We start from the raw sequence: 16,290 nt of genomic DNA, 5'->3' as shown, positions 1-16,290 counted from the left end.
ATGTGGTTTTCTTATAATTATCCCTACTGTAGAAAACACTTTTAAAACATTTTTCACTTGCACTGATTTTTTTTCCAAACATTGTATTTTCTCTGTGTGATCTCTCTTCCCTTGCTTTCTTTCCTTCACTTACTCATTTCTGTCAGTTGAATATGCTTATGCACACTTTCACATGTCTTATTTCCTATAAATTTGATTCTCTATAGCACCTAATTTGTTCATTTTTATTTATTGGTCTTTTCATTGGTCTTGATTTTTCATTTTGAACTCTTTGTGTCCTATCTTCTTCCATATTAGGGGTGAACATTCCTTTCATGGAACAGAAAACTATTTAAAAGCTGCATCAAATGGAACCATCAGCCTAATCCTCCCAATTGAAACTGAGATGAAAAAGAGCAAGTACAGTCCAAGCTCAAGAAGCTTAAGTTCAACACCAGTTCTACAAGCTTCTTTTGAGGAGAAAAAGGACACTGAATAAAGCAGTTTACTTTATGGCTTTCCTATTCATACACTGATTTATACCTTTAAAAAGTGCTACACAGAAGATAACTTGAGGTTTGTGAACAAAGAATCAAGTTTAACCACAGACAAATTTGCATTACTGTAAAATTTTTAACATCATCCAAATTACTCCACAACTGAGATTGGCCTAGTGTTGGCTGACAGATGGCTTTATAAACTTAGAAACTGAAAAGTGAGTCCACATAAGAGTATTACTTGGTTTTATGTATACAATTTGAATATCCATAATGTGTAATTGTAAGTGTGGTACAGTGTTACAGATACACATCAACAAACCATGCCCATTATCTGCTGAGAAATGGGGAAAAAGAGAAATGCTTTATACAATGGCATCAAACAACTTCAACAGATGGCCATCACTGATCAACAAACTAAAATAAACCAGAATTCTTACAAATTTGGCAAAATAAGATTTCCTTTTGTAAAAGCCTGTCTTTGTAAATATATATGGCAAGTTTTCAGTTAATTCTAGCTCTTGGTGTGTAACAGAAATCACAGAAGAGGATTTAAAGAAAAGGAGTGTTGAAGATGCCTTTTAAACACAGATTTGTCTTATGCAAGATTAACTTTAAAACACAACTTGCTGTAGAATTATTATGAACAATTTGATAATTTAGTGTTTAGGTGTATCTTTATGTATCACTGTCAAGCTGAATAACTACTGATAATTTTCACCTATGTCGGATCTCTTTTATGAGGTGAAACAGCTTGAAAACAAACCTAGAAACAATTTACAGTTTAAGAAACTCATAATGAATACATCAAAACTCAGAATACATAGAAATTCTAACCATACTACAAAAAAACCTGCTTATTATTATGTCAAACATGAGAAATATGTAATCTAGATCTCTTAAAAAGTTAATTGTTTCTTCTAAACTATAAACAAAAAAAAAAGAAAATAATATACTATACTTTTTTTATAATTCATATCCAACAAACTGGATTGGCAAGCTCTCTCTCACATTCTCAGGTATTTCTATACAAGCCACATTGACCCCTCTACACACACTTTTTCAGACAAATATTCATTTTCAGAGGATGAGCTGTCTGGCAGGTTGTCATTGACAGCTTAAATGCACACTAGCTTTTCTGCTTTTCCTCAAAGCTCAGTTGGGCTCTTTAGGTTAGGATAACTGAAATTGCTATGGCAGAGACAGAGAAGGAATTTCAGAAGAAAAAAGCTGCCTTGATAAAGTTCTTGATGAAAAATGTTATTGATTACGCCTGTACAGAAATGAGCTTCTATATCACTAGGACCACGTTTGGAGCTGAAATTAGAAGTGTAAGCTTAAGATCAAAAGTATACATAACCTGAAATGAAGAAAGGGATCTTTTAAATCAATAAACGCTCCATCCCAGACGAGACAATAGCTTTCTTGATCCTGTGTAGATGATCTACATTGTTTGAAAAATCTGAGACTATCACCTTATCTTCGGAAAAGAAAAAAATGCCAGATTGAACACATACTGGAAAAAAAGATGTTCAAACACTGACAGATAGAAAGATAATCAAGCTGCACCTAGCCACTAAAATGGAGACTTCAGGAAATCATTTCCTTGTATTTCACAAAGCTAAAAAGCAAGGTATTGGAAACATGCCAATAAAGATTCCTCAATATGATCACCTTCTACTAGAAAGAGTGATTAGCTCTTCTCCCAACCCCCAGAAAACCAGAAAAAGAAAACTGCTTGCCTGCTGTGAAAATTCATTTGTGAAAATAATGCCAGTGAAAACCCTCAAAGGTCTGGAGTGACATTTCAAAATTGCTTTATTTTAATAATATGTTTCTGTAATACAAACCAAGATAATTTTTACTTATCTCTGGACATTACATTATCACTGTATTACATACAGTATCAGAATTAGGAAAAGATTTTAAGATTTCAATTATCCAGAAATGAAGAAAAGCTGATTTGTATTGTGCAGCAAGGGTTTTTTTTTTCCTAAACTCTGAAACATCAGCGTATCTGCACAGTTAGAAATAAAATATTTACATAACAGTCAATGCTTCCCAAAGCACAGTACAAATAAAATAACTAATCAACATGTTGCCTATGCAACCATTTGTATTTCTCAAGTGCAGTAACTAAGGTAAAGATGGTTTCAGTTGCCCAAGTTTAATCATTCCATTTGGAAGAAGTCCTTTTATAAGGATATTAATGACTTAGTGATGAAAAATTTTTCAAATGCTTTTCAGACTGCCTGAAGGCATTACCAGAGCTCCTGTCAGTAACTCTTAGTCTATGTTTTTCAGTTAGGTCAGTGATACAGTAGGGTTGCACTTTAAGTTAAAACAATGCTCAAAAGCTTTTTTTGGATGTCTGCATGCTTTTTCTGAACATCACCATTCTCTACTGGGGGAGGGGGAGGACACAGAATTACTTGCTTAAAAAAGCCAGTGCTAAATTAGATCTGCAGACACTGCCGCCTTCTCAGTTTATTTCAACTACCTGGGACAGTGCTTCAACTGCTTTTTCCTCAAGACTTAACTCCTCACTTGTTTCAACTTCTTCTTAAATTGAACCATATTTGGAACACCTTTTGGCAAATTATTATCCACTAAGTTTCCACCAAGCACAGGAAAACTGCAAAATGGGTATCTACTACAGATAAGCATGTCAGAGACTTATCGGTAAGGCTGAACGTGAGACATTGCTGATTAATCAGTAGCTAATTTCAATGAGTGACTCTCCCAAGTGCAAAGAAAAATAAATGACTGCACCGTCACCAGTATAAAGCACAGGTACCTAAGGCTGCGTGACCAAGAACAGAATTAGAGAAAAAAGTCTTGTCTAGCCTATACTTGAAAAGCACATCTCTTCGCATGTCACTACCTGCAAAATAATTGTGCACAACTACCAATATTTCTTAGTTTGGAACTGCATTAGTACTGAAACATTGACTCTTTTTACATTTTGCTTTTTTCAACACTCAGGAGACAGGGTCTACAATTTAATTTGTCTCCACTCAGGCAGAGGATTACAAATGGTGTAATCATTAGTAGCAAAAACTGTTGAAGCACTGAACAAAAAACCCACCCAATATCATCAATGCTTAATAAAAGGAAACGCAAGAAATTCTCTCTGCACTGATAAATACATTTAATACACGAGTACACCTTCTAAAGTAAAAATAATTCTACACCACGCTTTCCACAGCAGCCAAGTACTTTAAGAGAAACACGAAGCACTTAGACATATTAATACCACTACTAATTCAACCTACTAGTAGTAGAAAACCTCAACATTTTTCAATTTATAACAAATTAAAAAACAGGAAAAAGAATATGCTTAAATAATTTCCCACATTTACAGCATTATTCTACAGGCATCTATCAGTTCTTTCAATAGAAACATGCTTTAGGATCAAAAATTTATGCAGTAATAATTAATTAATATTTCCCTTTGATTAGTCACATTACAATATCTCAGGAAGAGACAAGACAATAAAATAGTAGCAAATGCAGATAAAAATTGACTCTTTCCCCCTTTCATTATCTTTTTCAAATTCTGGTATTACTGACAAAATAGCATTACATTTCAAACTATAAATTGGTCTGGTTAGGCAAATACTCCCCCAGTTAAAACTCAGCATCATCCAATGTCAGATGAACCATGGAAGATTAATTGAGAGTTTCCTTCTGATTTAATGTATCCCCTCTATACTTGCTCCCTCTATAGCAAAAACAGCAAACCAGAATGATTCTGTAAATCTGGGAAGTTTAGTACACAAGCACAACATACACTAGGAGTAACAGTTTCACTAAAGCAGTTTAAACAGAAAGAAATCAAGTCTTTTAAACTTTTATTATAGTGACACCTTGTGGCTACATTGACTTATTTTGAGACCTCTCAAAATTTTTCATTTTCTTGGAATTGCTTTAATGAAGTTCTTCAAAAATATGGTCTAGAACAAAGTAAAAAGATGAAGCCACAAAACAAAAATGAAAGGTTGAAAAAAGTGAGAAGAACAAAACAGAAAAGCATTGTCTGTTCAAAGATCTTTAGAGGTATTAACATTCACTTACTGTATTTGCACTTTTTTATCCCAAAAAAAGAACTGTGGCTTAGAATCACAACTCTGACTGCTATCTCAACTTGAAAATCTGCCCTTTTTTTTTTTTTTTTTAATGAACTATCGTTGCTTACCCATATTCAAACTGATATCCACATAGGTTACAAAAAATACCCTGCAAGCAGCTCTTTTATGATTTTTATTACTGATTTCTTAAAACACAACACAGTCCAACATTGTCAGGACTATGGACTGAGTAAGTGTTATATAAGAAAGAGTTAACTTTTTAATATAATCAAGAAGATGGTATTCATTTTTTCAGGTTAACGACAGGGTAAACAGTTGGCTTAATTAACAGATACATATTAAAAATACTTGGAAATAGGGAAGAAAAATATTCACTTCAAAAATCAGTAACAAACCACACACGGAAAACAAACACACAAGCATTCTCTTCTACATTACCTAACTATTAAAAGAGGAAGCTGGATTAACTATGAACCTGACACTTGTTCCTAACCCTGACAGGAAGTTTCTTACATGACTATTTTCTCTCTCTCTTCTTCCCTCTAAAAGTCTTCAGCTCTACATGAAAATTGCTATGTAAGTGCAAACAATGAAACTAGGACCAAAAGAAATTTTAAGAAAAAATACAGTGCCATATTAAAAAAAATTACCCTGTAATCCTTCTCTCTTATTTGATTTTTCTGCATAGTATTTGGCTGTTCAATTTTTACAGGTGGTGGAATAATGTCTTCTAAAAGCATTTAAAGCAAAAATTAAAAGTCTAAAATACAACTATGTCAATAAAAAGCCCAGGTATTATACTTAGCATTTCCTCTTACTAAAAAAAACCCTCAAAATACAGCAACACCCTCTCACCTGTTATACTAAGCTTTGACGCCTAAGAAATAATCTTCCTTGTACAAAATTAGCTTCTATATCTAAATCAGGGATTACATCCTACAAATCACAAATAAATCATCATCTGTGTGTGACAAAGCATAAACAATCTTCTCAACTCCTTTTCATTATAGAATTTCAGAGTCTTTGGTCATTGCCCTTCCATTTTCCATCTGTTAATCTAGACAAAGGTTATGGCTGGCAAAATTTATTCCAAACCTATTAAAACATAGACTGGAGCATACAAGTAAGTAATAGGAAGAAGAAAAGAGTGTAATCTTATCACGTTACTTACTTGACTCTGCCTAATCAGTTTGGATGGCTTGGTACACACTTTGCCAAGTACAAATTATCTTTCATGGGAAGCACAATAATGTCCCTAACTCTAACACTATTGTGAATATTCCACAATGCTCCATACATCAAAAAAAAAAAAAAAAAAAAAAAAAATCAAAGTCATGATAGAGACTATGACACACATAATACAATAAATTACTTGTTAAGGAGATTGAACTGGTGGTTCATTGTGGTATAAATTACTTATTTTATTTGACAACTAACTGCCAGAAGGTTGCATTTTTTTCCTCCAGCTAGTGTGAAAGAGGCATTGATTGTAGATTTGAAAATTGATAGATTCACTTAAGAGAAAAGTGAAAGGTTTCCAAAAAACAAACCCCCCCCCCACCAACCTGCATACATGCAAATAGGAGATACACTCCATCAATTTTTATGCCCATGGAAATGTTCAAATAGCTTCTTAAAACTCAGGTGAACACGTCAGTTCAGCCCTTGACAGCTCTCACCTTGCATAACTAATATTTATGTGAAAGGTAACTCAAAAAGACAACTAACCTTGCCTAATGTTACAGGGCTCATATTCTCTTTATAATCTGTGTTTGAACAATTGCTCTACTGTATCAGACACAAACAGGCTGTCCTTCAACAATGTGTACAGAATTTGGCATGTTCTACTCCCTTGCTTTGAAAAAAGGTGTGTAAATAAAAAACACAGCCAATAACCCCAGTCTCCAATTCTTTGCTGCTCCTCAAAATGTCATCCTATACAGTGATGCCATAAAGCACTTTGAGCTAGAATAAACTTTTTTTAAATAAAAAACCCAAAACACCACCCATTTCAAACCTATACTGATAAAAAAACCACACTGTGAAAGATACTTAGTCCATCATCTTCTGCTGGAAATGCATACAAACCTTTAAAAAAATTGCTGCATGGTTCCCTAAGTGGTTGCTTGCAAAGAGATTATCTGCATTACTAAGACAAAAAGGGAATAAATGTTAAAACTAAGGGCAACAAGACAGAGCAAAGCATGATGCTCGCAATGCACTCCTCTGTACTGTTGCCCATGAACAGGAAAATTTTGGCACTGGGACTTGTCACACTGACTCAAGAGTATACAACAGAAGCAGTGTTGAGAAATATGAAAACATAACTAGTTTTGGATGTAAAGAATGTATTGATTACCCTAGTGCTAATAAATATGAGTGATTTGCTGAGTTACATTATAGTCTTGCTTTAAAAATGGGGCAGACATTTACATCTTCAAATGAAATAAATGGGTTTTTTTCATTATCTGTTGATAATGTGACAACAATTTCTTTCTAGACAGAGCATATAAAACACTTTGATAAGCATGCATAACATCTGTAAAAACAGAATATCAAATATTAAAAGAATACATTCTGACATAATCTCAAATTAGCTCGTATTTTAAATCTGTGCTCACAACACTGGAGATGATCTCTTTTTTAGATGACAAAAAACTGCTATGTATTTTAGTATTTCTGTTTTGTGTATGTTAGTATCCTAGAGATAACTACTTTAACTCATTTAAGTAAACAAAACTACTTTAAATACTTAATCACAAAACCCTGAAATTAGAGACAGAAAAAAAAGTTTAGTACTCCTTGCTTACTTCTTTCTAAACAGAATATTAATTAGAAGCCAGATAAATAAAAGTTTCAAATACTAATATGTATGTGTACATAGTCTCACCCACTCAAAGCCTCTCTCCTGGAGGTCATCTGGTCCAAACCCTTGATCAAAGCCGAGCCAACCTTCAAGTTAGACCTAACTATTTATATTAATATAAATAAATAAATACAAGGTTCTTAAAGTGGAACTCCTCAAAAATTTGTCAGCAATTTTAGGTCTCTAATTACATTTAAAATAGCCTTTTCTTCTTATTTACAGGAAAAAACACATAAAAAGAACAGTAAATTATAGCCACAGTAACTTTTACTTTTGAATAGCAAATGCACTCTTACTATAATGTAGGCTTCAATTCACTAATGTAAAGAGACATTACAGAACAGCCTTATCTAAACTACCCTGAATTATCGTGTTGACTCACAACTGAGAATTCATATTGCCTTAAGGTTACTGCTCCTTAACAATAAGTACTCATAAACTTATGCTGCTACATGATTTTCTCTTTAGCTCTTTCACTCGCTCTTCAAAGAAGCTGCACCTCCAGGGAATTCCCCACCACTTTGTGGATATGATAATGAGTAACAGATTTATAGAAAATAACAGGTTTACTTGGGATCATGGAGCAGAAGAGGAAAAATTAGAGGCATGAGGACTATGTGATAAGGAAATCTGTGCTGTAGTTACCTGGACAACTGTATACTTCAAATATCTGCTAAAATAAAACTACAAGGGGGAAGTTTCCAGGTGTGCTTGTGCATGCATTTAAGTAGAAAACATAGCTATGCATATAAAAACACCACATGAAATGAACTCCTTCCCGATAATCTGCTCCTCCAATAGAGGGTAAGTCACTTATAGAGGATTAAGGGATCAGTAGAGAGCTAGAATGTACAAAAGGTCCTTTTGTGCCAAAAAATGAGTAAGGTACCACCTAAAACTCTGGAGTAACGTTCTCCCCTCCGCTCTTCCCCCTCTGCACTTTCAGGCAAGGCTACAAAGAGCCTTCACCAGAACAGAACAATGAGGCTCTCAAAACATAGCACACACACATGCACAGATGAAAACAGCTTGGGGGGGGGGAATGACAAACAGATGAACTGATGTTGAAATAGAAAAATCACTTTTGGACAAGTCTTTGGATAAGGCGAAAGAATGGCTGCCCTTTTGAAAGAAGATTAAGGGAAGTCCCACCATAACACCCTAGACCTCTTCAGATCTTCTTGGTAACATGACGGAAGCAAAAAAGCTGTGCTTACTAACAATCCATCCACTTTGCACCAAGTTAAGGTCACACACAGACAAAAAAGTATCCCCAGAAAATGTAAAACACCTAGAAACTCCATGAGGTATTTCATCATTGCTAGCTTATTTATCACAGCCACGTTTAGGCAAAAATTTATCAGATACACACACAAATTAAGGAACAGTGCCAACCATTTCAGAAAGAGAAAACAGTAAAATCAGAATCATAAAAATTACAGGGAAAAGGTGAGAATGTATTTGTTTGTATCAGGAAAAATAAATTTCAAGTCAGTTGTGTTCAGTATGAACTTACTAAAGGACAGGGAGGCTGAGAAAGAGTTATCTGAGAAGGAGACACACACAAGTGACCCACTAGATTCTTTCTCCACAGATTACAACTGCTTGCCAGCGATCCCACATTGCAGAGCAGTAAAGATCAGAGAAAGAGGTCATTCTTTGGGAAAAAGAAAGCACTTCCCCTCCTTGGGGATTCCAAGAGTTGCTGTGCTGATTAAAAAGTTTGAGTCTACAGAATAATTATTACAATACAGGGCATTTCCTCCTTGGGTCTATGACCCAAAACCTAATGATGATAACGTCTTTGGAATCTACAGATTGTGGCCTCTCTATCAATGAGGTCAATTCAGTTTTTGGATAAGACAGCTTCAATGTGATTATAGCTTTTTCCAGAATTCCCAGCACCTACAGTAAAAAGACATCATCATCTTAATAATGATTAAACCCATCTAGCTGCTTTGGTTTACATAAAGCATTGCTTAAACCTCCTTGTCCTAACTCTCCCCTTTCACTCTTTCAATGCAACAGCAGAAAATATATAAAATACATTCCCAAGTTCTATAGCAAGTATGTAAACACATTTTAAACATTTTGGCAGTCAAGGAATGATTGACAGATAACTCAGTTTACTAGTGAGTGAAAAAAAACATATCAGCTGCAAGAGAAAAACTGAGTATGACTCAAAAAAAAAGAAAAATAAGAAAGAAAGGAGAAAGAGATACGTAGTTAGAGATGGAAGCACCAGAGTTTTCAAAACAGGATGCCTGCAATTTATCACCTATATTTATATTAAAAAAGCATCCACCAAGATAGACAAATTTATTTTTTTTTAAGATAGCTGATGGAAGTTGTGTATATCATACATTATCAGAAATACATAATACAAAATCCACCATCTTATTTTGGTGTCTACATTATTTAATGATAGCCATGCAACATTACATTGATGAACTAACCTGCAGACACGGGCAGGAAAATACAGGTTCTGCCAGGACCGACAGAGGTATTTAGAGTGATCGATAACCCGAATCCAGTCTAACTCATCCATGGACACCTCAATGTAGTAGGAATAAGACCTATGGATTGTCAAAAAAACACTGGTTAGAATACTAGCAGCCACATTTTAGGTATTAAATTTTACACTTTCTTCTGGATTTTCAGTTGTGCTGAAAAGGCGGCTATTGGTTCCTACCCACAGACCTGTATCTAAGATATCTAAAGAGATCCCTATTTTCAAACTAGCTTTGAAAATAAATTCACGTGCAGTTATGTTAAGACATGTTTTCAGAATGACTTAAAACATCCTAACACTCACAATCTGCAGTAATTAGATGAGACCATTGTCCCTCAAAAAATGCAATGGAGACTTTCAACTTAGTCATAAAAATAATAATTTGTATTCTTTCTGTGTGGTATAAATCTAAAACTCCAGTGATATAGTTATTATTTCTATTGCCATATCAGATCAAAAATGCAAATTCAAACCCTTTACTTGAAAAAAGCAAATTTACTTTATGATAATTTTCTCACTGATGTTGTTCTTCACTTCTGACCCTTTCAGTTGTTTATGATACATTGTTAAGCCTGTCACTACTTAATTACACACCCCAAAATTACCTCATCAAAAATAAAAAGTAAAAAAAGTTACCAACAGAATCTGTGTCTTTCTCTTGCTTATCAATTATGTTTAGTTTATAGTTTGCTGTTAGGAGAAAGCAAACCCAAACTAAAACTTAAAAGCCACAGCTATTTCCATATTATACCTACAACAGCGATACTTAGAATGAAGTATAAACTCCACTCGTGGATCAGCAAATCATAAAATGTATGTTTAACAAGAAGCCACCATGCACTTGTACAGTTGCCAAAACATCTCTTTTGGAGATATTATTTATGTATCCCATGAGAAAGATGCAGGTAAGTGGCTGGCAATTCTTAGACTAAAAGAGTATAGGTTGGAAAGGATCTCTAGAAAAAGCAAGGACAATCTTAGAGCAAGTTACTTAAGGTCTTGGCTGGTAAAGTTCTGCGTACCTCCAAGGGCTGATATCCATGACTCTCTGGGTAAACTCTTCCTAAGTTCAACTACCCCATTATGAATTCTTTTCCTAATATTTAATAGGAATTTATCTTGTTGCTTGTGTCCACTGCTCTTTGCCCTCTCAGCACACAGCTGTAAGAGGAGTCTGGCCCTGTATTCTCTATATTCTTCCATTAAATAGGCGAAGACAGCAATAAGTTCCCCCTTCTAAGCCTTCTCCTCTTAAAAATCTCTCAGCATCTCCTTGTACATCGTGTGCTCAAGCCCTCATCATCTTGGTGCGCCGCTGAACTCACTCCGGTATAGTATCATATACTGAGGAGCCCACAACTGGACAAAGTACTCCAAATGCTTCCTTTTCCATTTATCTTAGACAGTTGAGCTACTAGGGGGAAAAAACCTGACAATTCAGGTACTATACCTCATAAGAAGCAAAAGAAAGTCCAATAGCAAAGTTCCCACAGAAAAAACAAAAAATTCAGGATGACACAGAAACTAGATTCTAAACCACTGTACCCTCAGTATTTTATGAAGACAAAAAACTCTAGAGTAGAGGTCCATCTTGGCTGATATTCTGCCAGCAACAATGGTTTGTTCTACAAATTTCATAGGAAGGGCATAGGACACTAAGCAACAGATAGTTTTTTAATAAGTTGTCCCAAGGAGAAGGGTTTTTCCCTGAGTTTCAGCAGCTGCTGATTTATGCCTTGCAGATGAGGGGCATTTTACCAGTTACAAGCTCTCTAAAAACTGCTAGAGAATTCCTCATTATTAATATATCTCTAATACTTTTTCAAATTTTATAAAATTCGTTGACAAGTGGTTTGTAAATTTGGTTGATCTTCTGGGACAAGTAGTATAATATTGTATGATGTAGTTCCTTGTACCTTCAAAGTTTTACTTTTCAATCTTTCCAAAAGGAATAGAAAGTTGATATTTCAGTTGAAATATCAGGATTTCAGTTGAACTGAATCAGGAGAACTTACTTGAAACAATTAAATAGCTAAAAATTCATGTAGTTTGTTTTGATTGATGAATAACTGTAATTCATATTTTAAAAATAATATACTTTATAAAAAATAAAAATCAATAAAACATTAGTACACTCTTCTAGAATAACACAGCTTAGTTAAGAAAACAAAATGCAACTGTTTTGCAATTCTAAACTGTTAGTCTGGAAGTAATATAAAATTAATCTTTTATCAGAAATCTAATAATGTGTTAGAAGTAGCTTGTTTTATTGTTTTTAATAGGAAATTGCTTATGAATACCTGCATGAGCTGTCTCCTAAACTGTAAAATCTTTGTCATGGCAAGTTATAAAATTAATATATTCAATTTGTCAAATAAAAAGAACCTTGCAATTTTCCTACTTAAGCAGTCACTCAATCGTTCAAATATGCATAATTTGATCTTTCATGCATTCCATAATAATCTAAAGTAGCTGAGCATAAATTGGCTAAGGCATCCATGAAAGTTCATACTTCACCAGTCTCATCAGGAAGTGGCTTCTAATAACTACTGTAGGTAGTCGGTAATTCACATTCTAAACAAATTTTACTATCTCTGAATTATTGTCAAAGTGTTATTTCTTAACAATTTGATATATTAAAAAAATCTGAACAAACATTCCTTCAACGTTTGGAATGTAAATATGTAAAATATATGGTTTCTGCAAAAGAACTAGAACATTGTTTTTCAAACTAAAATAAAAGCAGTTGAAAACTAAGTAGCAAATAGAAAACAATTAAAACAATTTAAATTACGTAAACTTTCATTAGTAATATAAACTATTTAATGAAGACACAGAAAATACATTGAAATATTATCAGGTGGTTTAGTATCACAAAATATGGTCTGGTGCGTAAGTAACCAAAACTGCATTTAAAAAACAGGGTGTTTTCAAATAAAACTTGTCATTGTCATCTCCAACACTGTATCATGCTGTTTCTATATTTAATTAATATTTCGCGTTGATCTATTATCACCAGTATAAAATGCATTACCTTCCCGTTTTATGTCAACTTGGCACCTACCGACTATCTCTGTCCCACAGGAGTATTCGTATGTGGTTGATTATTGACGGCTGGCCTAGTTTAATTTCAATTCCAGAACGGCAGTCATCATCGATGGGGTGTCGAGAGAAGCCATGATCCAGGTCATAGTTCTGAGTATCCCCATCTAATAAAGCAGACTTCAGCTCCCCTTTTACAACCTGTGCTCCATACTTCATTGTTGCAATATTTTCCCCTGGTACTAAGAAGAAAAGGAAATAACTGCTTAATTTTTACAGTCTCATACTGCCAATTAGATGTTCTGAACATCAACTGCATTAGGTCAGAACAAAGATTTATTGCCAGTATCCTTTCTTGGCCACAAACACATGCTCAAGACTAAAAAAAAAAAGTACAAAAAGAGAGGCATTTTAGAAATTTTGCTGCTTCTGTTTCATTTGATGCTCCCTAGGTCTTTTATGGCAATAATAAGCAGTGATAATTTACTAGTACGTAGTATCTATATTCTCAGTCCCCTTCATGATTTTACAGAATTCTGTTGCACCTTCCTCATTCAATCATCACTTCCCTCCTGGTTTTAAAGTTTTGGTCTATTTAGTCTCTCCTTGTGATCAACCTCTCACCATACCGCTAATAATTTTTTTGCCCTTTCTGATTTTTTTGTTCTAATTTCAACAGTTTTTTGTTTTGCTGCTGGTTTTTTTGAAGTGGAAGGAAACTAAAAATCACATAAGATGTTCATGTGGATGCATCATGAATTTGCAGAGTGGTATATATGGTGGTATAGCTATACAAGCTATTTTGATAGCTATACAAGCTTCCAATACTCTGCAAAGCTAAATGAACCTAAGTGAAACAGGAAGCTTTTGGCTACCTGGGCTTTGAACCAACATGGTAAAGCAAGTTTTTTATGCCACCATTTCACAGTAATAAACCTGTTACATCCTAGGAACAGACCTTCCATCAAGATAACTGGGGATAATGATCCCTAACTCCAACTGCAAAACAATACATTGATGAACTACCCTGTTAAAAAGACATTTTTAACAGTCTCGTTTGAGGAGAGACCCTAGAAAACATGATCTGAAAGCTAAATGATGAAAAGCTGCCCCTGAACTCTTCAGGCAGGTTGGCAACAGAAGTATGAATTTTAACAGGATGTTAAGTTTAACATCTAAGGAACAGAATTTGAAGTGGTAAAATTTTAACTGTATTGTAGTACTACTACATAAAAACATCAAATGTACAACTATGAAATTGCAAGTGGTTGTCAGTGTTTCCACAAATAGGAAAAGTCGCAAGAGCCTGAACTAGTACTAAAACAACACAGAAATTCAATTCTCTAAAAAGCTGTGATTTTGACAAAGGTAGAAATTTTGAGATTAGGAGCATATTATTATTGAGACATAAATATGCAGAAAGAGAAGTCAGAAAACACCATTTAACTTTTTCAAATTTATCTACTGCACTGTCAACAGAATGCCTTGCATGACAAGACTTTTACAATATCCTAATATTAAACTCTTATGTTTAAATATTAATATCTGTAACTTCTAAAAGAGAACAAAGGGGAGATGCAGTTCTGAGAAAGCAGTTACCATTTTCAGGGCTCATCATGCATGACTGACAGACTACAGTGCAGGCTCTCAAAGAACATTTAACTTTATTCTCTGCTGTGGGGCAAATACTCTGTATAAATCACACATCAGATAGCAAACTAACAGTATCTTTCTAAAGCTCAGTGTTAGACATTCTTGTTGAATTAACAGAGAGCACAGACAAAAGTCAAACAAAAGGCTTCTCACACTTTTTAGGCTTCCATTAATACCATTTTGGAAGACTTGTTTATACTATTTGGGCAAGCATGTAAAGAGTACGAGAAAAATCAAAAGTAGTGGAGAAGAGATGAAAATCTTCATGAAGCAGAAAACAAGTCACCATCAACATAAAACCATTTAAATATCATATATCCCACGGCCAATGCATTTTTATTTTTAATGTTTTTGCAAAACATTTTCTATTTTTCTATTTTTTCTATTTTTCTATTTTTTCTATTTTTCTATTTTTTCTATTTTTCTATTTTTTCTATTTTTCTATTTTTTCTATTTTTTCTATTTTTCTATTTTTTCTATTTTTCTATTTTTTCTATTTTTCTATTTTTTCTATTTTTCTATTAAAATAGCACTTTTTTCTTTTTTAATTTTTCTATTTTCTATTAAAATAGCACTTCCTTTACGAAAATACACTCTTATTACAACAGTCACATTTGAGCAATATCTGAGATACAAAGCAAGAAAACATGTTGACTAATATTATTTGATGAATAGAAATGGCAAGAACAGTACATAACAAGATATTTCATTATGTAAGCCTTTTAAAACACATAATAATAGATAAAAACTCAAAGCACAAATTAACCGTATCCTCCAGACAACTATAGTCACTAAATGAGAAAACAAACAAACAAACAAAAATCCCTGATGCTTACTTAACATGCCCCTGTAGTTGAGGTCCATGTCCCGACTCTCAGAACGAATCTTAATGGCATCTAGAATGGCATCAGGTGACAACAATCCAGAAGGTCTTACAACATTTAGTAGTTCTGTTAGACTCATTAGTGGCAAACGCACTGCTTGCATGATTTCAGCATGGTTTTCCTTGGGGTTATGTTTACACCAATTCATCAAAGCTTGGAAAATGTCCTTCTCAGGAGCTGCAAATGAGTCCCTCAGTACAATACTTAGAAGAGCAGCCTGGAAAAGAAAAAAAAACCAAACAAAACCACCCAAATAAACAAAAGTAAAATTAAATTTATTTTTTTAAAAAAAGGAAATTACAATAAGGCAAAAATTAATGGTTATTTTAACTTGTAGTTATTAAAAATAATCTCCAAAGGAGTGACTACCTGAAACTGTAGCTTGTTTTAGTTACTTATGCAAGAATTATAGAATCCATCATGTAAATAATAAGTAATATTACAAATCCACTAGGAGACATAAGTTAGAATAGAAATGTGGAGAACTATTCAAATCAATTTAATTCCAGTTACTACTTCAAATTTACTTTGGAATATAAGAAGTGATTTGGGGATTTGGTAGTATAGTTCAAAGCATTCCTTTAAATTTAGGCTGGTACAAGAACGCTGATGAGGAAAATAAATTGTGGCTTGGAATCACCTTTTAAAACCATTTCTAACTACTTGGGCTTCCCCCCCGCCCTTTGGTACCAACTTAGAATCAGCAGGTAGAAACTTCAGTGACTCTAATTTATGCAGAAAACCCACTGACTGCAAAATGAGAACA

General features: G+C 33.9%; 1 protein-coding gene across 3 annotated transcripts in view; it reads right to left on the bottom strand.

Moving 5' to 3' along the window:
- BTBD9 (BTB domain containing 9) overlaps window positions 1–16,290 on the bottom strand; it is a 129,311-nt gene that overhangs the window by 105,053 nt on the left and 7,968 nt on the right. For all 3 annotated transcript variants that reach the window (XM_050894695.1, XM_050894697.1, XM_050894698.1), the window contains exons 4-6: window positions 15,477–15,741; window positions 13,010–13,229; window positions 9,890–10,009 (exon numbers count right to left, since the gene is read on the bottom strand). In XM_050894695.1, coding sequence (XP_050750652.1) covers window positions 9,890–10,009; window positions 13,010–13,229; window positions 15,477–15,741 — 605 coding nt within the window. The remainder of the gene's footprint in view (window positions 1–9,889; window positions 10,010–13,009; window positions 13,230–15,476; window positions 15,742–16,290) is intronic.

The sequence above is a fragment of the Gymnogyps californianus genome, chromosome 3 (assembly GCF_018139145.2).
Source record: "Gymnogyps californianus isolate 813 chromosome 3, ASM1813914v2, whole genome shotgun sequence".
NCBI classification, from domain to species: Eukaryota; Metazoa; Chordata; class Aves; order Accipitriformes; family Cathartidae; genus Gymnogyps; species Gymnogyps californianus.
This window is presented reverse-complemented; position numbering and strand designations above follow the sequence as displayed.